Source organism: Carassius gibelio, chromosome A7 (assembly GCF_023724105.1).
Source record: "Carassius gibelio isolate Cgi1373 ecotype wild population from Czech Republic chromosome A7, carGib1.2-hapl.c, whole genome shotgun sequence".
In the NCBI taxonomy this organism is placed as follows: domain Eukaryota; kingdom Metazoa; phylum Chordata; class Actinopteri; order Cypriniformes; family Cyprinidae; genus Carassius; species Carassius gibelio.
The window spans coordinates 29,549,758-29,572,150 of record NC_068377.1 but is presented as its reverse complement, the minus strand read 5'-3'; the positions used below and the strand labels follow the sequence as shown (position 1 = coordinate 29,572,150).

At 36.4% G+C, this 22,393-nt stretch overlaps 2 protein-coding genes across 2 annotated transcripts; both read right to left on the bottom strand.

Annotated features, from left to right (window-relative positions):
• Positions 1-1,393: 1,393 nt before the first annotated feature.
• On the bottom strand, positions 1,394-10,260 carry LOC128017116 (calretinin-like). The gene is made up of 11 exons (XM_052602331.1): positions 10,041-10,260; positions 8,728-8,804; positions 8,316-8,405; positions 5,983-6,063; positions 5,176-5,232; positions 5,024-5,101; positions 4,891-4,946; positions 4,773-4,812; positions 2,830-2,883; positions 2,446-2,517; positions 1,394-1,896 (listed from the first exon to the last, which is right to left on the bottom strand). The coding sequence occupies exons 1-11, from the start codon at positions 10,132-10,134 to the stop codon at positions 1,780-1,782; spliced, it is 816 nt and encodes a 271-aa protein (XP_052458291.1). The 5' UTR covers positions 10,135-10,260; the 3' UTR covers positions 1,394-1,779.
• A 7,075-nt stretch (positions 10,261-17,335) lies between these two features.
• Positions 17,336-21,865, bottom strand: LOC128017115 (cap-specific mRNA (nucleoside-2'-O-)-methyltransferase 2). Its single transcript, XM_052602330.1, has 2 exons — positions 21,731-21,865; positions 17,336-20,454 (listed from the first exon to the last, which is right to left on the bottom strand). Exon 2 carries the CDS (start codon positions 20,413-20,415, stop codon positions 18,106-18,108), a length of 2,310 nt encoding a protein of 769 aa, XP_052458290.1. The 5' UTR covers positions 20,416-20,454; positions 21,731-21,865; the 3' UTR covers positions 17,336-18,105.
• Between the last annotated feature and the right edge of the window lie 528 nt (positions 21,866-22,393).

Sequence of the window (22,393 nt, the reverse complement as noted above, 5' to 3'; positions counted from 1 at the left end):
TTTAAACTCCAATAAGAAATTCAGATATCCAAAAGTAAATTGTGGACCGTTTCAGTAGAAAAAAATCACCATGGAATCCATCACTATCATGAAAGAATCATGCTTTTCATGACACCAGCATTGTTGGTGTTACTGGTGTTTTGGCCATCAGCCACTAGAGGTCTATCTTGAGCTTTCCAGTCTGTTTCCATCAGTTTCCACAGATCTCTGTCTTGAGTGCTTCATCTCTCTGGAGTGCTAGACAGGAATCTAAAGTGCACACAGTTTTTTTTTTTTTTTTTTTTTTTTTTTGGTGAGCTGAGCCATACAGAACGAAGTCTTATTTTAAACACTCTTTTTAAAAAATATATGAAAGTGCTGATATTTAATTGATGGCCTTCCCAGACTGCACAAGGTTTTGTAGCACCGCTAGTAAGAAAGTGGCAGGGCAACTATCACAACTGTCGCAAAACAAAAATCATGAAATGATACAACGGCGATATGAAAACATATTTTAGTTTCTGCATTTACTGTAATAGGTGGATTTACAACTAACACAAATTTGTTCTAAGAACATTTTTCTATTGTTCCCATTAAGTCCCCATGAAGTTGTCTATTTTAAATGTGGATTTTATAATTCTGCCAATTTTATGGGAAAGTTGCCTTTTAATGTTCTTTGAACCTGCTGAAAGTATGAGTAATATTTAAATAATTTTAGATTAATGTCTAAAAAACATTCCATGTACAATGTATAAATAATGTTTCTGTTCGCTTACGTTTTGAAAACATTCCTAAAGATCAAATCATTTTTTAACAAAAGTTGTATTAATGTTACTGGAATAACCTTGCCAAAACATTAGCCAAAGTTCCCTGTTAGCTGGGTTGATGAACTGCAGGAAAGCTTCCATGGTTTGCCCTCTCCTCTTAAAAAATGTAGTAAAAAATGCATGTGCTCCCAGCAGGACAAGCATAATGGCACCTTTAAATTTTGTGCTGCATCACCACAAACCTTTTCCTGTTTTATCCTGTATCAGAGATTAATGAAGCACAAAGAACATTCGTACCATGAAAATGAAAAAGATAAGCTTTAAACACTTCACTGTGCTGCTGCGCCCACTTTGGCTTGAAGATGCGTGTCTTTACTTGCGGGCCCGCGAAGATAAGTTAGCTGATTTTAGATTTATCTAAATGGAAATGAGATCTCAGTGCACCTGAGAAGATGGTACATCCAAACTACGATAACAGGTGCCCGTTATTACCCTTATCTGCTTCCAAAACAGTTGCAGCCTTAACTTAATTAGGGGCATTTATACTACCTTGCAAAATTAAATCCGAGAATACAGAAATGGTCCTATATGTGAAGATAAATTAAGATAGATCCTTTAAAGCAGAAGAAACAGAAAGGTTTCGAAGGTAAATGTATTATCTGATCTTTATTTCAGTAATTATTTTAGCAATGTTGGCTAAACAGAACAGTCTACAGTCTTGCTAGGAACAATAAAAGAGATATATTGGAGAGACTGGAAAGAGAGAGAGCAGGCTGCATACATAAAGAAACCAACCAAAGATTTGGTACAAGCAGGAGAATAGGACCATATATCCATCATAATACCTTAATGTCATGTAAAAAAAAAAAAGAGAGAGAGATGCACACATTGAGAAGCCATATCTTTGGGAAAGGCATGCCACGGAGAGAGGAGTATGTTGTGGATGCTGATTAACTCTGACAGGATAAGAGGTGGAACAGAGCCACCGCATGCACCTGCTTTGGCTAGATCAGGGTGGGTGAAGGAAAAGAGTTCACACTGACGGATCCTTGCATAACACAATCTCCAGCTCTGTGCGGAACAGCTTTCCTCCGTCTGACAACGCCATGATGCTCTTCTTTGAGCTAGCCAGGTTTTGAGGGTCAACAACCTAAAGAAGGATACACATAAAAGTCTATAAGTATTCAGAGTACCATTGCTGAAATGCAGGAATAAGTGCAGGATTATGTAAATAAGCACATATTTTAAAATGTGTTTTTTAAATTTATAGTACCTTCCAAAGATTTGTACAAAATATTTGTAAAAAGTTATGCTAAATTTTCAGCAGCCATTACTCCAGTCTACTGTGTCACAGAAAGCATTCCAATTGATGAAAAGAACAGCATTTATTTCAAATAAACATCTTCATACAATATACAATTTTAATAAATAATACAATTATTATTATTTTTTAAATCTTACCAACCCCAAATATCATTTAAAGTATCTATATTCATAATTTGACATTTAAAACATCTTCATACAATTTATTTCTGCATTTGTAGCTTCTGTGACAATTTTCGTCAACTACAATAAGCTTCAAATTGTGTGTAAATGCAATTTTGCATATTATATATGCCATTTCAGATGCAACTTTTCTGCCATATTTTCAATTAAAAGACTTCATAAAATGTTAAATTCCCACCCAACTTCAAGTTACCATTTTTTGTTTTTGGTAGAGGTCTCTCAGCAGTGCATCTAGTTCATGTTCATCAATGAAACCATTTCCATCCTGTTGAGGAAAAAACAAAAAGGGGGGGGGGAGGGTAGTTTTATATGCATTCTAAATTATAAGCATATTAAAAAGGCATTTTCTAGAATTTCTAGAGTCCAATTAACATCTGACATAATACTTAAAAAATGTAATTGAAAATTAACATGAAAAAGACATTGTGGTATCTGAAAGGATGTATCAGTTATGAATTTGTGGTTGTGTATCATAAGTGTTGTTTTTGTGTTTATATTATCATGTGTAGATTACTAACCCACAATACAAGACAAATGAACAAGAACACAAACTTAAGAAGTATACACATTATCTGACCTTATCATAATAGGTGAAAATTGCTTCAAATTCTTCAGTAGATAGTTTGAAATTCTGGTAAAGAAGAAAAAGAGACATTAGTGCATGCTCAGTGAATGTGTGTATGTGTGCAAGAGTTACGGTGTCATATCAATTTGTCTTCAGATTAAATTTTGAGGTGTTGAATATTTATAACTAGAAAATAATCATTTTAACCCCTTTGGATTACAACAGAACAGTGCAGTGACATATAGCATCATTCATATGCTGTAAAAAAAAAGAAAAAGAAAGAAAGAAAATGATTTAAAAATATTGAATGCATACCATTTGTAAACATGCCATTAAAAATGATAATGTGATTCACAAATTTTTCACATAAAAGTAATTTAGAAAATGGCTTTTATAATTTAAATCAATGGCATTCCAGTAATGACAGTAATAATATTCAATTTAAATCTCAATTGCATTACTTTTTATTCTATGTATTATATTGGTTTACAATTTATTGTGAGCATTTTATGCCCCTCCGTGTTGGTTAAACTCTGCCTTCTGATTCCCCTAGTGAATAAACAAATGTTTTCTCAGTATATTTGAAAATAGATTATAAATAAGATTATAAATAAGTTAATATTTCGATAATATTTGTTATAACCTCATGCATATTTTATACATACATATATTATATTATAAATTTTATACTAACTTCCATTAATAACATTAAAAAGCAGTTTTACACTACACTTCAGTCTGATGGAATTTATTAACCACATTCAAATAAAAAATATAGCATAAAGCAAATATAGCATAACATATTTCTATTAAAATTTTTGACTGTAAAATGACACCCTGTTATGAATATTTAAAATCTTAATCATGACTGAAATGGCAAAGGAAATCTTGGTCACCATATTTTAACCCCGATAATGCTTTGAGACTAAACAGAACGTAGACCAGTTCTTCCAGTCTTAACCTCTTTTTTGTTGTTTTTTGAGGAAAAAAAGAGAGAGAGAAATAAAGAAAGAGCGCTCCCAGTGAATGTGGGGAGACTGGGTCGGATCAGTACATCTCTAGGTTCAAGAATAATCTATGGAGATTATCGCAACTACAGTAGGATTGAAATAATCCCTATCAACCCGTGCTCTCTGTATCAGAAATCAGTTACCAATCTGCTGTCAGGTTCACACACAGACAAACCTTATAAACACACACACACAAACCTATACCCAAATACAGATTCATCCGTTATCATGTAGTTTTCTACATGGCTTTTGCAGAATACATGCATCTGATCTGCTGATCTAAAAAAAGAGTATCTTGCCATATTACAAACCTTATCTATTTCTCCTCAGCTCTCACTGTAAACTATTGTGATTCTACAGTAACTGCAAACAATTGCCAGCTTCCAGTATATCACAGTTTGATTAACTGATTTTAAAGCTGAATCGAATTTGTTCATAGTTTATGAATTTTGCAACATCGACAATGTTATTGAACTGAACTGATTCAACACTAAACTGATTTGTGTTGAGTCCCAACTGTTTTAGTGGAACTGCTAACAGCTGAATAGAACTTATTTTTTATAATGAATTAACTTTTTACAGTTATTGAACTGCACTGAACTAACCAATTACTATTCTAACCCACATTCGGTATATATACACCATGTCTTTTGTGCTACTGTGATCTACAATGATCATTGTGATATAGTGAATTGCACTGTACAGGCATTTGTACCTTGCAATATTAGTATTTACACCTATGGTTACCTGATGTATTTCATTGGCTCTATACTTACATTTATATAAAGTCGAATCATTTAGTGGACACTTTTATCCAAAAAAACTAAACCATGATCTCGTTCTTGCTCTCTTCTGTTCTGAGCTGAAGGAACACTTAACATTTACTCTACACAATGACAATACAGTTGAACTGAATCTAACATTATGAACAATGCTTGATCTTACCTGAAACTTGAGCAGAAAATTCTCCTTTACAGGAAGCAGTCTGAGGACACAAATATAACATTTTATACAATATTGCATTAATATGCATTCACTTCACCTCATTCAGAGGCCTTCTCACCTAGCCATTTCAGACAATCCCAGTTTCCCATCACCATTCAGGTCAAACATTTTAAGCTGCAGGAAAAAGGTCACACAAATTAACGCGTGGTTGTGTAAATGTGTGCTTGTGTGAATTGTGTGTGTCCACTCACTATGGTCTGTGTATATTCATTCAGTTTCTTGTCATCATAATGTCTGTTTGCTTTCTTCAGCAAGTCTGAGAGAAAGCCCTGGGGAAAATAAATGATTTTATTTAGTAATGGATCCATCTATAGGAAGTTCAGTGTGACCTATTGAGTTATACCTTCAGTTCATTGGCTTCAATGTATCCGCTACGGTCAGTATCATATTTTCTCCATGCCTGAAAAATGAAACCATACCATTAAGACACCTCCACACTTTCCCACATGTATATATGTACAGATCCTTTGCCCTGTAAAGGTGAAAAAGACAGGGTTTCAATCAAAAATGATCAGATTTGTATGTGATTATATCATCTTGATAAAACCTGTGAATTTTCGGAATTACACTGGGATTACTGGTGAGGTGATCTACTGAGGAGAAAAACCCGCCTGCCCTGATTTACTAGGATGTGTGTTACTGTGTGCATTATTGTATTGTATATGTGTGTTTTCCTCTGTAATGCTAGCAAAACACTTACATTGTGTCCACACATGTGAACAGTCTGTCCTCTTCTACAATTTAGATGCTCACAATGAACATGTTTTGTATTATTTACAAAATCACCATGTTGTACAAATGAAACCCCATTAACCCAGTTACTCACTCATACTCACGCTGTGTTCCTTTATGTATTGGATGCCATTCATAATGGATAACCTACTGCAAACAGAATTTTCTTGCTCTCTCTCTCTGTCTTTCTTTCACACAGATGCACACAAAAGCACATCAGCTACTGAAAGCCATTTCATTTTTAAAGTGAGACATTAATAATTGCAACTACTGAGTCCCAAAACTAATGGAGAGATCATTAATCATGTCAGTCAGATTACTAATATGCACAGAGAGTAGAAAGTTTATATCAATTAAAATCTCTACAGATCAGGATATCCATGAGGTCCGGCAACAAAATAATCACTGTGTTACTTACTGCCATGAACTCTGCACTGGATCCCACAAACTGTCTGAAGCACAATAGAAAATTCTCCTCAGTTGGCAGGATTTGGGCAAGCTGAAAATGATAAAGAGAAAAATAATTATTATATGTTCTAAAAAACAATGTAAAAAAATCTATCTATCTATTTATCTATCTATCTATCTATCTATCTATCTTCTATCTTTTTATCTTTTTATCTTTTTATCTTTTTATCTTTTTATCTTTTAATAAAATATTAAATGTAACATTTTATATAGATATATTATATATTATCAGTTAATAAAATATACTAATAATATAAACAATAAATATACTGAAAACTAAACATTCTCCCTTTTCTCAACCATTACCATTGAATGGGATTTCAGCACCATGGACAGCCGCACAGTGGAGCACAAAGCTCTTATCCATAGCATCCCTTTTGCTACACAATCGACCAAGTGCTGCTGTCTGAGTTGATGCCTGCGTAAAGCCTATCTGCCTGGCTTAGGAAGAGAGTGTCTGCAAGGGCTGGACAGGGATGAGAGACAATTTCATGCTTTTGGTTATCTTTTCTGGCCCCGACAGTTAGGAGCCCATCATTGCTGAACTGCTAAAGAACACTAAACCGTACCCAACTGAAAAGTCTGAAAAGCTCTGAAACCATCTGTCTACGACAAGTTCCACCTCTGTGTGCTCTGACACACAAACCTGGGACTGGAGGATCACCTTCTGTCTATGTAGCAAAAAGTACCTTTTCAGCCTTACTATCGATTTGATGTTTTGTTCGATTTAAGGATGGGTATAGTATTACAACATATAGGACAAATATAGTTTTATGATCATGAAATGCTTAATCTCTATCTGAAACATATATAAATCATAAAGAGAGAGATTCAAGTTCAACAAAATGCATAGATGCATCCTTAGTCGACTTCTGGATGAAAAAAGGCTGCATAAAAAAATACAGTAAAACTGTAATAGTGTCAAATATTATTACAGTTTAAAATCTGTTCTCTATTGTCATATATTTTAAAATGCAATTTATTCCTGTGATGGTAAATTGGAATGTTCAGCAGCCATTACTCCAGTCTTCAGTGTCACATGATCCTTCAGAAATCTAATATGCTGATTTAATGCTTTAGAAACATTTTTTATAATATTAAATGCTGAAAACAGTTGTGCTGCTTAAGCTGTGCTCCATTATTTTGTGGAAATACATGATACTTTTTACATGATAGTTTTTATAATGACTAGAAAAAACAAACAAACAAGAGAACTCTTATAAATGTCTTACACCTACCTACTCCTATCGCTTTAATTTATTTGGTTATCTTGTATTTACTGCTATTTAGTACAATAAATGTGCACCCTTTAAAAAGTGAACATCTCTATTCTGCTGATTTTTGTTCTTCTGCTAAACGTTACTCAAATCTATTGATTACTGTTCATACTAGTAAGAATGAAAAACCTACTTTTAAAGATAACTTCTACCTTTCTGAAAGAAGTGAAGCAGAAAACCCCAAAATGGGGAAAAGCAGAAGATGACAGATATGACAATCCCAACATAATCTGCAGTTTCATCTTAGATTCACATGCTTCACACAAAAGAACAGATCACTGATCAAACAAGCCTTGAGAAGCAGTCTGAATGAGCTGCTGAAATCCTGCCAGCTTTTAAAATAAACTAACATTTTGGAGATTTTGTACCAGATTGAAAATAAGAAAACTGCATGACGTTAGAGTGTAAAACTGTGAACATCTAAACTTTGTAGTGAGTTATTCTATCACGTATGGACCACAACTAGGAGGATTTTCTTAATAACAATTTCTAATAGAGTGACCAAGAGCATGGAGAGGTTCCTTTTATCCTTTCAAAACCATTTTACCTCTACTAAGCTATATAGGACTACAAACACGTCAAGAGAAAGAAAAATACCACCACTAAAAACATTAAAAAAATAGCATCATAACTAAAGCAGGTTAACATGAATTGGAGGAAGGAAGGAGCTCTAATGTTCATGTGGTCTCTATGACTGGATTAGTGAGATTTTTTCCTCCAACATAAATCATTTTATCCATACATTTGTGTTGCCATCATGATGGAAGTCACCTCCATCCTCTCCCTCCCCCTTCATCCATCTCTCCCTCCTCTCATTCCATCATCCCCTTGATAGACGCAACCTTCTGTCCTCTCCTTCAAGCCCCTAATCTGCCCTCATTTTCCTCTTTATAAGTCTTCCTGGTGTTCCATGAATCTCAGACAGTGGTTCTGCAATACATTCTCTCTTCATAGCTTTAAACTCTTGCTGTGGTTTACTCTAACAGTGAAAAACGGTGAAATTTACCTCTGACATCTCAATCTTCCCATCACCGTTCTCATCGAATTTTTGCATAAACTCTTTCATCCTGTCTTTGAACGAAGCATTTGAAGGATCCTGAAAACCAACCAAACATGACTGACATGTAAAACAGCACAAATAAGAGCAATTTGCTTTCACATAGTTGCAGAGAAGTGTCACTTTACATTCAGGAAAATATTTAAAACCAGAAATTGCAATGACAGAAAATATCAGCCAGATGGTATCTGGCTCAGATGGCATGTTCATTGAACTAGATTAATTTTGATTCTGTAATTTGAATAATTTCATTCTGTAGTTCTTAATAACTACATGTGACAAATCACCACTTAACAAGTACAGCTGCAGCTGACGTTTTGAACTTAAATAATGAACATACACAAAACTGTATGTGACTCACCACACTCACACTTTTCCTTGCTAGCTCGAGCTCACGAATGAAATGTTCCAGTTCCTTCCCTTCAATGCAGCCATTTCCTATAGAGAAAAACTTAAGTTAATTTATTTCATTATAAGACCAAGATCAGACCATCTTAAACCAGCTAAGGCCAGAAAACTAGCTTTGGTGGCCTTGAACTATTTTTACCATATGTTTTTACATATGGCATTCACATATATATCACTGTCAAACTAGCCTAAACCAGCCAAAGATGGTTTGTTGGTCTTGGCTGGCCACTTAGCTTAGTCATGCATTTGTGAGGCAAACTCACTGACCAGTTAATCAAGCTGACTGCCAGCTTCACAGAAATGGAAGACCAGCTTGATCAGATCAAGACCAATCTGAGAGGCCAGCTTAAACTATTTAAGACCAGCTTAAACCAAAAACAGCAAACCATTTTAGGCTGGTTTTAGACGTGGGCTAATTTTTCTCAAACCCCGCCCATCACTTTTAATCTTCATAGTCTCTCAAACGCTGACACATAAATCAATTGGAAGGAAATATTCCATTCCAGAGCGGATCAATAATGCTAACAATTCATGTGAGGCATAATTCACTGAGCTGCGAAAACCCCATGCCTAACGCTGAAAGCAGTTAACAGTGCGATATCAGGCAATCATCCCACTGGCGCTTTTTCAATTTCCCTGAATATTTCAAGAACACGCTTCTGCGTAAAACGGCATTGTACAATGCATGAGGATACAACTTGCGTTATACATGCTTGCATACATGTACTTTATTTGATTATTTTTAAACGTGTAACTCAATGAACTTATAGGAAACCCGCATAAAAATAAAAACATACTATGCATGCACATGCGGTACCGCAAAGAAATATCATGTCGTAAATCCTTGAGTTCATCACTCAATCCAGACCAAAAATTACACGAGTAAAATATTCTTACTAATTGTCATAATAATAAGAATAATGCATGCCTCTCTTTTAGAAAGTGTAGTTCCTTACAAGAATCCTGCAGATACATTAATTGATTATCACTCCAAAAAGTGTTGGAACACTGAAATACTCATTCCAGAAACAGCTTGTATTTTATTGATGAATTGGGCTATTGCTTAGATTTTTTACATGTTATCCTTATAATTTAACTGCTTTTGTAGCCCACTTTTAAATATACAGAATATATTAAATGTAAACTAAAATGTAATTAATAGAAATCAAATGCAATACAAAAATTAGTTTGGATAAGTAGCTCGGATGTAGGCTACGGCTAAACTAAGAACGCTTTTCGTCCCGGGACTCTCTCCGTCACACTCACCATCAGCATCGAATTTATTCCAGATGTCGAGGAACTGGGTAGCAGTGAGTTCCGCCAGGTGCAATGAAACAGGCTCTGCTGCTTTATTCGCCATATCTATCGGTTTTCTCTCTCTTCGGTTTTTTTTTAAAATTTATTTCAAAGAAACAAGTATCCTGTCTTTGGAGCACTCCTCTACCCCTATGCGAGTCACTGGAAGTAGCCCGACAAAGACGGCAGCTTTTAACAGCTGAAGCCTGCAGTTCATACACTTTCCAATAGGCGGCATCATGTAGCGCGTTTAAAAACAGCTTGAGCAGTCGAGTTCATTCAGATCCGTATTCTAAGAGCATCACAGCAGGATTATGGAAATTCATTCAAATGTTCACAAATCCTATGCGCTCGTACGCTTCTACGAGCAGAAAATTGCATCAAAGTTTCCTAAAGCATATTATCTGTGATCAACAATGGAGTCGTTTAAAAATATATATGGAAGGCTTTATTTATGAAATCTTCAGTCAGTTAGTTTGTAAAGGTTAATATTAACATTTGTGTCCGTACATGAAAGAGTACATGAATACTCTTCAGAAGTAGCCTTCTTAAAAATACATTGTTAACTATTATGCTTGCCCAAACCACACAAATAGATATTTATTGTTTATATTATTAGTATATTTTATATATATATATATATATATATATATATATATATATATATATATATATATATATATATATATATATATATATATATATATATATATATATATATATATATATATATATATGTTATATTTAATATTTTGTTAAAAGATAAATAGATAGATAGATAGATAGATAGATAGATAGATAGATAGATAGATAGATAGATAGATAGATAAGCTCCTTCATTTTCATAAATTATGCTCCTACTGTATGTTGAATATATCAGATAAAACTGGTTTAGCAGCATTTCAATAAAGTTAGTGTGTTGTGTATGAATCTATAGGGGCTGCAGGATTTTCTGCACACCATCCCCCCTTTTCCAACATCTTAACCAATGAACACATCAGTCTATTTATAGGGAAAAAAGAAAATGAGATGGAATTAGAAACGGAATTAGTTTGGGGAAGCACTGGGAGTAGAATATAAGATGATAGGAGAAACTGCAAGGGCAAAATGGACAGGAATACACCATAACAAGCAATAAACAGCAATCTTTGTAGGAGACTAAACTAAATAGGCCTAAATCAGTACAATTTCCGCCAATTACCAATCAATCACACACGTGCTTGTCTCAGCAGTTTGGATTGAAGGACTGCAGACACTGGCTGAGTTGGTGAATGGATGGCAGCACTAATTCTTGATTACCTTTGAGAAGCCTGTTGTAATCGTATCGATCACGATCGACAGGTATAGACAATGACGGAAAAGTCAGTACAACATTTTTTTTGTTCTAGTGTGTGTGTGCGTGTGCATGTTTTGTATCTGTTTTTCTGTACCTATTTGATCCTTCCTAAATGTTGGGGGGGGGGTGTATAATGTAGCCAATATGGAGATTTACTTCTAAATATAAAGATGCCTTCCTCTGACTAATTTTACATTATACTGTAATAATAATAATTTAAACTATACACGTTAAAGTTGCATGTGTTACTATAGTCTCACATAGAATCTATGGCAGCTTTCAATGGCCAAGTCCCGCCCATAAGCCTGTTTGACCGACATGTCAAACATCCAATCAGAGTTCGTTTCATTAAGCGGCACGTTTGTAGTGGAAATGTCGACACAATAACAGACCACTGTGTAAAACTCTTAGACATGTTTTAAAGATAATATGCGTGAACTTTAAATATTTCTCATACTTTTGAATATCCGGCGTTTAGTTGATCCTGATTAGCGCTCATCGTCACAGTTGTAAACTAGAAGTCAGCAATTTTGTTTCCAGGCGAATCATTAAAGAACGTGACACACACGTCTCCAAGATATCTAAGAACCAATCCGATGACGACTTCGACACTCCTGAAGTTTTTCTACTTTTGTGTTCCATATGCATAAGACATTTAAGCCAACGGTCCATGGGTGTGATGTCTTGAGGCTGAGACTAGTGTTACTATAACCAGGGGTGTAACTTTGGTTTGAGAAGTGGGGGGGGGGGGGGGGCAAAAAGAATAATAGGCTACTATGTATAAGAAAAAGATGTCTTACTTGATTTATTGTTGAATACCCAAGACTTGAGAGAATAATTTTATAAAGTCAAAAACTTTCACTAAAATTTTTCCCTGTCTCACCTATGAAATATGAAAATGTGCTAGCCTGTTTCTGACATGACATAATTAAAATTAATTACCTGACCCTTTACACAGCACATACCTGCAACTCTACTTCTGCCTGTCTCACCCTCCCTGTCTTTAAGCAGCTCCACCTCATCTGTTCTCTGATATGAAAGCATTTCTCTCCCACCGCACAAATGAGCAGGTAAATAATATGAAACCACACCCATGTGATGATGTGACCATGTTAAAAATATTCTAAACAAATAACAACACGCAATTTGGCTCCTACAAGAAGAATATTTAATTTGATAATATTCAAACTGTATTCACTATTTATCATGTACACTTCTTCCCTTTTATCACCAACAAATCAAAATCACCTGGCCTTTCATACAGCACATAACCTCCCTGTAACGTTGTGCTGCTACTGTTTTCCCTATCTCACCCTCTCTGTTCTGAAGCAGCTTAACCTCATCTGTGCTCTGATATGAACGGGATTTTGAAAAGTGGGGGGGACATGTCCCCCCTGTCCCCATAGGAAATTATGCCCGTGACTATAACAAACACCGCTTCCATGTCTATTCACTGCTTTTCTAATTCAACACAATAATGACTTTAAATGATCTTTAATAACGACTTTAATTAATCGGTACATGATGTGCTAATCTAATTCTTTGTGATTAATTCAATTATTTAATCAGAACATTGTGTAATTAATTAGATTAAGCATTTAAACATAAGGAATACACAATTAAATCATGCTAATTAGGTCACTGTGTAATTTGCACCCTGATTAAAATGCAGTGGATGCTTCTAATTTAAAATGGCTACAGATATTTTTAAGGCCAGCTTACTTGTTATAAAGCATATTTCAATTAATACATTTGCTTGAAAATAAATAAATAAAATTTATACAAATCCACAAAAAGTATTGGAATCATCAAAAAAAAGAAAAAAGAAAAAAAAAAGTAATGATAAAAACCAGTGCTTTATATAAGCAGATTTCAATATCAAGGGTACTATTTCCCATAATCCATCTAAGTTTCAATGGCTGTCCTTCTGCCACCACAAAACATGATCTGATGCAATAGATAGGCATGTGTCCAGTGTCCAGAATCAGACGTATGATTCCATCTGTCAAATGTACCCACATATGTAAAATGTTGTTCATCTGATGTAAGGGATAATAAAGTTTTTAGGCATACTTAGGGAGTATTTTGACCAGAACACATGCAGAACACGTATATGCACTTGATCCTATCCAAAGTCAAGATTAAACTGAGCCACATCTGCCATATTCATGTGGTCTGTACTGAGCACGATGCCACCAACATTAAAGATCCTCCTGCTGCATTAGTGACCGTAGAAATGTTCACACACAGCAAAGCTAAGACACCCAGAGGGAAGCACACTCATACTGTACACTCATATGCATGCATGGGTGTATCAAGTCACATCACTTCAACTATTCACTATTAAAAATAAAGGTTTCAAAAAGGCTTCTACAGTCTGATGCTTTTTAGAAAACTATCTATATACTGGTGCTTCAAACCCAGGATGGCCTACTTTTGTTAATGGAAAATATTTACAACCAACATGCTGACCAGCATCCATCAATAAAATGCTTTTATCTTCAAGGCCTTGCTTCCAGATAAAATACTAATCTTCTATCCATAACATTGTTTTCTCCAGTGAAAAAGTGGATTTGTTTATTAGAAACACAGTGTTTCACTTTACAAGACATTAATGGATAGAATGGAGTCATGTGGATTACTTGTGGATTTATTTGATATTTTTATCAGCTGTTTGGACTCTTATTCTCACGGTACCCATTCACTGCAGAGGATCTGGTGAGTAAGTGATGTAATGCTAAATTTCTCCAAATCTCTTCGGATGAAGAAACAAATTCATGTACATCTTGGATGGCCTGAGGGTGAGTAAATTTGAGCAAATATTTATTATTGGGTATACATGTTTATTTAATAAGAAAGGGACAGACAAGAAATATAGAAAAAAAATGGAGAGATTGACTGGATATGATAATTTTGTCATCATTTACTTGCCCCCAGGTTGTTCCATGCTGTTTGCTGAATGCAACAGAAGATATTTCGTAGAATCTTGTTAACTAAACAGTTGCTGGTAGCCATTGACTTCAATAGTTTTGATTTTTCCATACTATGGAAGTCAATGGCTACCAGCAAGTGTTTGGTTACCAACATTTTTCAAAATATCTTCTTTTGTGTTTGACAGAAAAAAGAAATTCATACAGGTTTGGAACAACCTAAGGGTGAGTAAACGATGACAAAATTATCATATCCATTTAATCTCTCCTATTTTTTATATCTTTCTTGTCTCTCCCTTTCTTATTAATTAAACATGTATACCCAATAATAAATATTTGCTCAAATTGACTTTTTTGGGGGTGAACTATCCCTTTAAAGGATTCTCAAGTCACAGATTTATTCCTCTGAGTCTAAACAACAAAGCTAAAAAAGGTCCAATTCAGTCAATCTTCGGAAAGAGTTATGTGTGCTGACTAACCAAAAACTACCACTCAGAGTGCTCAGCCTGAAGTCCTAATAGTAATGAATGCGTCCTCACACGCACACACACACACACAGAGCAGTGGAACTTTCCAAATTACAGCTCGCCAGGTTTTCTCAGGAACAGGAGCATGCACACACACACACACACACACACACACAAACACACTTTTACAGACATATAGTGGTAGAGAGCACTGTTGGGCAAGTTACTCTGAAAATGTAATCAAATTACTAATTACTGATATGTTTTGATTACATTACTTGTTACGTTTCTTTTTTCTCAATGAAATTTATGAAATCCCAGAATAGGCTACATGCTCTTAATAAATATTTGTTATTACAGCATCAACATTCACAGAACAGTTATTTTTAACTAAAGCAAGTGACTGCTGCATGCATGGCTTGGATGGCAGAATCCAATCTCTAAAAGACATCTCAGTTCATCGCAATCTCACAGATCTGTTCTAACACAATAAACAGATGCATAATGAATCTTTCATAATGTCTACAATTCGTGTATTATAATGAGAGGATTTGTGAGCATGCATATTTCAACACTGCATTGCTCAACGCTGCAAACGTGCGTTAAATAGAAACACTGCATACGCTTGCAGCAGCTAATCGTTTATATTTCATATAAGTTCATGTTGCATTTGTGCAATAGATGAATAACCATTTATTAGTTTTAGATATTTTACGTTTAGATATTTCTATTTTCGGTAGTCCTGTGAATCATTTTGTTCTCCTGCATCCCGCTCACACGAATGTCTACCCTTGACTGGACAGTGCGTGTAGGCCTATTACACCCTTTTTACAATCTTTAGATTATAAAACACTGCATTCTGTCAGCAGTGTAACACGGCAGTAACGTAGAGACCTCGGAACTATACTCTAACTACTATTTCGAAAATTATAACGTGTTAAATTACTCCGTTACTAAAAAAGTAATCAAATTACAGTACCGCGTTACTGACCAACACTGGTAGAGAGGGTACATACTGTAATATGTGTGTGAAAAGAAATGTACTGTATACGTATAATAAAAAAGATCAACATAACTGACTTTGATTTTACCTCTCAACAAAAGCAGCTCTGCAAACCTAACCTGTGTCTTGTAAGAAATGTTGCATGAATTATTGAATCACTCTACAGAATAAAACACTTTCTTTAATGAATCAGTGTCTTGGCATACATTCTAGCTAACTCAGTGCTGAGACCACAGAGTTATGGAGGTTTTGCCAGACAGATCAGAAGAGAGTAACATTGGAAAGAGGCTTTAAGAGCAGTGGATTAAATACAGAATGTATGGCATCATTATTTCAGCAAAATATACTATTGTGAATCATTTCATATGCTGTACAGCTAGCAACGTTATGTTTGTACATGTTCATATGTGTGTCACTTCACTTTAGGCAGTGTAGTCTTCTATTACTGAATTTCTATGTGTTCATAGAAACTGTTAAACCGACCATCCTCAACAGACATACTGTAATGAGGCAGAGAGAAGAACATCCATGGAAATCCCACTCCAACTGTGAATCAGTTATAAACCACTAAATGCCTGAACAGCAGGTGGCTTCATGTGTTTTTGTATTCATCAACTCTACATCAAAATCCTCATGCGGAACATCCTATACGTTAATAAGTGTGCCTAGAGCTTTAACAGCAGTCAAAAACAGCTTTAGACAGTCTCCCGTCCTGGTCTGTTTGTCTGTTTTAAAAAGTATTGGGTGTTTTTTTAATTTGGCCAGGCTGAGAAACTAGCACAAACCATCTACAATCTGCTGGGCCATAATGAGAGACCAGTCTAAATCAGTTTTTTTATTTTGCAATATTTTGTAGATTAAAAAAAAATGGCTGTGAAAATTGTAAATTACACACAGAAATCAATGACCAAGCAGAATAATTCCAAAGACAGAAAGGTGTAAAGTTGTTGTGACGAACAAAAAATAATGTTTTGAATCTTTATGAACTTTTAAAAGAGAAGAAAGGAAAAGAAAAGAAAGAAAAAACTTTAAAGATTGTTCATTTCGACCTGCTGTCTTTCACTGTTTGTTTTGTGTGTATTGGTTTAGATGTTAGTTGGATGAAACGGTTGGATGTGGATAGTGTTGGATGTGAATAGCATTGGGAGATTAGTGGAAAGCTGCAGATGAGCTGCAGATGTGAGTACAGAACTCTCACTCTTGCTGTACAGAAATCCATCCATTCAAAAATAATCACAGTTGATAAGAACGGAGTCCCTAACATCCAACAAATGAGAAGACAGCGCAATCCCAGTGTGGCAGTAACTTTAACTGTAGCATTTGTCAGATATGTGCAGAAACATTTACCTTCATAAGACGCAAGACAGTGCCTCTTCACATATGTGTAGACATTTCCATAAACACTTCTGGTCAGAAAAATTGGTGACAGGTTGTTTTCTGTCTTTTGTTGAATCACTCAGTCAATCATAACTGCCAACATAAAAAATGTGTGACTCAAGATAACGTATAGCCATTGGCTCAGACTTAACTATTATTTGTCAAAACCACATTTTTATTATTTTTTTGCCTGCAGTGGTGAACACTGAAATAGTCACATTATTTATAAAGGAAAAGCAGCAAACACATACAAAAAAAAAAAACTTTGTAGGCCAGATCAAGTTATTTCTTGATGTTCTACAGGAGAACACTCTATTAGTAAAGGGTATATTTTTTGATCCTGCAGGTAAATTATTTTGTACCTATTTTTACCACTGTATTACTGTACACTGACTATTCTTTTAATGTATTTATGCAGTTCTTCCAACTTAAAAAATATATCAATCAGTCTCAAGCAGAAAATATGCAACAAATTATAAATGGAAAACTATAAGAAACCATTCATGGGAACAACAACTGAAACCCCTCCATATACACATTAAAGAAAAGGCTTGAAAATGAATGAGCCAGGACAGACAAATTGAAGGCAACACATATAATTTCAAACATTAAAAAAAGAAAAAAAGTAATGAAACAAATATTAAAATAAGCATTTTGAAGTGCACATCCTATTATTAATATATTTTTTTAAATCCTTACAGTCATATGCAGCACATTCAAGGTTAAACAAAGATATTCTCCCCAGTAAGAATTTATAAAACAAAGGAATTCTGTGTTCAAATGTTTCCTACATATTCACTGGTGCACTGGCGCAGCTATGGCTGAAATTCAAAACAAAAACAAAACATGATTATACTGAAATGAAGTCTAACTGAAAAGTTCTTCTAGAGAATAAAGGCATATAGGTGTAGCATCATGTGCTCTATTCAACCTGCATGAGCACATGTAGCTGCTGTCGAACTACAGCAGTATTAAAGGAAGACAGGAAGTGAGGTAAATCCCCTCTGAGAAGTTCTTCTAAAGGTACAAACTGCAGAATCTGCTTCCCCGACTCAACTTTTTTCATCTTCTCCAACACATCCCGGAGAACGTCCAGCAGCTGGGGTAGTGCTGATGGTGGAGAGAAACCTGCACACACAAGAGCAGCAGGAGGCCAACCAGACGAACAACAGAAAGTGATGTTACGAAAGCACAGGTGGAGTGTCAAAACCAGGCCGGAGGTGAAGCGTGTTAAGACAGAACTTAAGGGAATCACCAGGGTTGATCCCTGATGCTGTTTCTGCAGAGCAAAAAGCACAGTGTTCAAAAGCTCAAATTGATAGTCTGGTTGTCCATCGTGCAATGTGGATTCCTGTACCCCACGACAGGAGGGTCCTTGCAAAAACTCTGGCTGCAATTTACTGCCTACAAGCGTGCCGTCACACCAAGACTGGCTTCCCAGCACCAAACAAGATGTCACATCAGGGTTGCTGAAAATCTCAGATAAGATGCCTACAGGGGAGTCAATGCTACAGGAGGTGCATACTGGCAAGGCTCTGTGAGAATGGTTGACCGCTTTGACCCTCAGGTTCTCCTCCAGAGCTTCATTCAGGAAGTCTAGCATTTCTTGATCACAGAAGCTGGAGCTGCAGACTTTCGGCAAGGCAGCTCCCTCAAGGGCATACCAGGCTCCTAAATCGCACTCATCCAATGGGCCACTAAGTACAATCTCACATCCCTCTGTCCCTGCACAGTGCCTCTTTATGAACTCCCCATGTTTTCCATGAACAAGGCGCTGCTTCCATCCCTGAAGGTCTATCTCCTTGCGCTGATTGAAAGAGCCCATTTGCTTCCTTTCACAGGGTTTTACCCATCTGGCCATACCGCCACGGCAAATCCAGCTTTTCCGAGGGAGGTAGTGAACAGTGAAACGTCTTGTATAAAACTCTGCAGCGTATTCCCTGAGCTGCTCCAAACGCCTGCGCTGTTCTACGCTCATGCATTCAAAAAGCTTGATGTTCTCCTTGATTGTGTTAACTTGCAATGCATGGAAAAATGTGCATATCTCTTCATGCTGACTTAGAAATGAGTCTGGAATGCAGCGATGGGGAAAGAGCGCCACTGTGGATGCCAAGTCTGGTCCGTAATTACGGATTAACTTTGAGAGCAGTGGCCGAATTTGTTCTTTGGCCTGATAGTCCAAGCACACTATATACAGTTCTGAATTTCCAGACTTGCTGGTGCCTGGCTTGAAGACGTTCACGGAACGGAAGCAGCATGCGAGGAGATACAGCAGACAGACAGATGAGTGTTCAAATAGTGTGAACATCTTCAGGACGAATGAGCCTCCGGATCCTAACAGCAGAAGCGCACAAACAGCTTCGCAGTATTGAAGCGGGGCAACTAATCTCTCCTGTTCCCCTGGGTCCCCCTGACAGTCAAAGCTTCCATCTGCTGTAACCAAATCAACACTGCGCATGTTGCTCACTAATCTCTGCAGCTCCACCAGATGCTTCTGAAGCATTATGTCACCTGTGTTGTCAGATCCAAAGAACCACCAAGGCAGAGTGTGTGTGATGAGTCTGTCATCTGTGATAGTGCAACCACGTCCATTGGCTTCATAGTAAGGATTTAGAGTATTTGCAATCCAGTTCCAGTCGCAGTAGAGGCCACTTGTCTTGAGGAAGTGATTTAGAGCTGATATGAAGGCACCAGGGGCTTCACACAGGTGTATGGAGTTCAACTCACCACTCTTCAATGCATTGTCAGGGAGAAGTTTAAAAGTGCCTAGGATCTCATAGAACTTGGCCCAAGCCTGGGTGCACAGCTCTGCGTTGGTTGTGGAGCGAAGGTGGGCTGTAACACTACCTGCTCGGTTGGTGAAACAAGTATGCTGGTGCCATACTGAGAGGTCTTTATCGCTGAGTTGATTCTTCACTTCATTTAGTGATTGTTTCAGGGCCTGCAAACGTGGGTGACTCACATGAGGATCACAGAGCACCACACTTGGGTCAGGCAACGTCCATTCTCCTCCAGCAGGGGGAACATAACCTCTGACCTTGTTGAAGAGCTGGTGAATCTCCACACGTATTTCCTCGTTACAGGTTTCAAAGGCATCTGATTTTTGTGGTGCCGTTCTTTTTCTCACTCCCCGGCCCCGGTTCATCTCCGCACGTATTTCCTTGTTACAGGTTTCAAAGGCATCTGATTTTTCCGGTGCCGTTCTTTTTCTCACTCCCCGGCCCCGGTTCATCCTTTAAAACTATGTTCGGTGACATGAATTACTCAAAAACTGTAAAAGACAAGGGCAATCAATAAAGATTTTCATGAGCATTATAAATTGGCAGAATATGAAGATTTTAAAGAGATAGGTCACCTAAAAATTTTAGTCCTTTCATCATTTACTCACTCTCAAAAGAAGAATGGTAACAGTTTTGGTTACCTTCGACTTCCATTGAAAGTCTGTAAATGATTACAGATTTTTTGATTATTTTGGGTTAACTACCCCTTTAATTTTAACAGTAGTAAACATTTAAAAAATTCTAGTGAGTTCCCGATAACAATCATAAGCCATATTTGCTTTAACATGTCAGTGAGGCTCAGTAAGTCTCACAAATGCTATTCTGCATGCATGCTCACATTATTTTTTCATAAAGTGCACGTCAATATAAACAAAGGGTCAAACTGAATATTATATCTCTGATATGAGAATTACTTGGGATGCACTGAATAATTAAGCTTTTATATACCACAATATATCTAATAATGTTTTAAGAGAGTTTATGTGATTTTGGGTTACAATTTACGTGGAAATGAAAAGCTTAGGTCATATACCTGTTCAACATTTCTAAACCGTGTAACCTTTTTAAACACGTTTGCCTTCACTGTTTAATCTTTAATGGTCCTGCAGTGTTACAAGTGTATTAACATTAAATAGACTTACAGACAGTCTCTAAAATAATATGAGTCACGAAAGATGCATGACAACAATTACAAATAGCGGTTTAAAAAAGTTTTAGCGTTTAGTCTTGTCACACCGCTATGATTTCAGCTAACGGACATTCAGTTAACGTAACTCGGGGAAGTTGACAACGTCTCCTTTTATTTGCAGTGATACGGTTCCCTGCGTTTAGAGAAGCTTAAGATTTGCTCTATGTTTTTATAGACCAACGCATGACACTTAATGCTTGTTCTTGTCATGGATTATATCTCCCTATCTGGCTAGCTAGCAAACATGCTAACATGGCTGCATAACATTACAGTAGAAATGCAAATAAAAGCTTCGTTCAAAAATCGATTTATGATTCTAATTATGCTATTGCATAAACCGCTAACGTTATATTCTTTTCACATTCTCGCCGAATATCCGACAGAGCTAACAGCTGAACACTATCATTGCTATGGGAGTGTTATGGCTAACGTTAGTTTGGGGAAAATAAGAAGTCTCGAATACAGCATGATAGATTGAAATGAATCACTAATAAAACGATAGCATTATGTAGTATTATTTGAGTTTACTATCGTTTCGTTGTCAAGATACTAACATAATGAGATATGCTTGTGCTTACCAAGCCCAGCTAGTTTTTTTGTTTCGTCGTGCGCATAGGTCGTGCGTGGCTCTTGTGAAACTTGATTGTGACCGGACACGAGGCAGTGTTGCCAACTTCTTTCAATGGAAAGTAGCTAAACCCTGCCTGAAAAGTCGCTAAATGTCGCTAGATGACGTCATATGCTAATTAGCATATTCATGACGTAAGTGCGTCATATTATCTCGCCCTTTCTATGCTCATGTACTGCGTTTTAAGGCAGCCAAAATTCTCAATAAAAGTTCTTTATTATTATATTTTAATGTTTTTGTTGTCCGACAACGGAATTAATATTATAATGACTGAAACGCGGTCCATTAAGAATACATAACCAGCTCTCAAAGATGTTAATCTCTGCACTAAAATCCTATTCACGACATTGTCTAATTAAATCACATACACATAAGATTAAGATAATGATTGTACTGTGATTTTGGCTATACTTGTATGTAAAATAGAGTTAGAAGCAACAGAATATATTTTTTTAACATAAAGTGCTGCTCCTTTCTGCCCGCTGTACATAGCAGAAGCAGATGCAGAGAGAGAGAGGGGCGTGTGCGCACGCTGGGAGAGAGAGAGAGAGAGAGAGGGAGAGAGAGAGCTCGTGCGGCAGTACCGGAGAGTCTCAGAGACTAAATAAGGTCT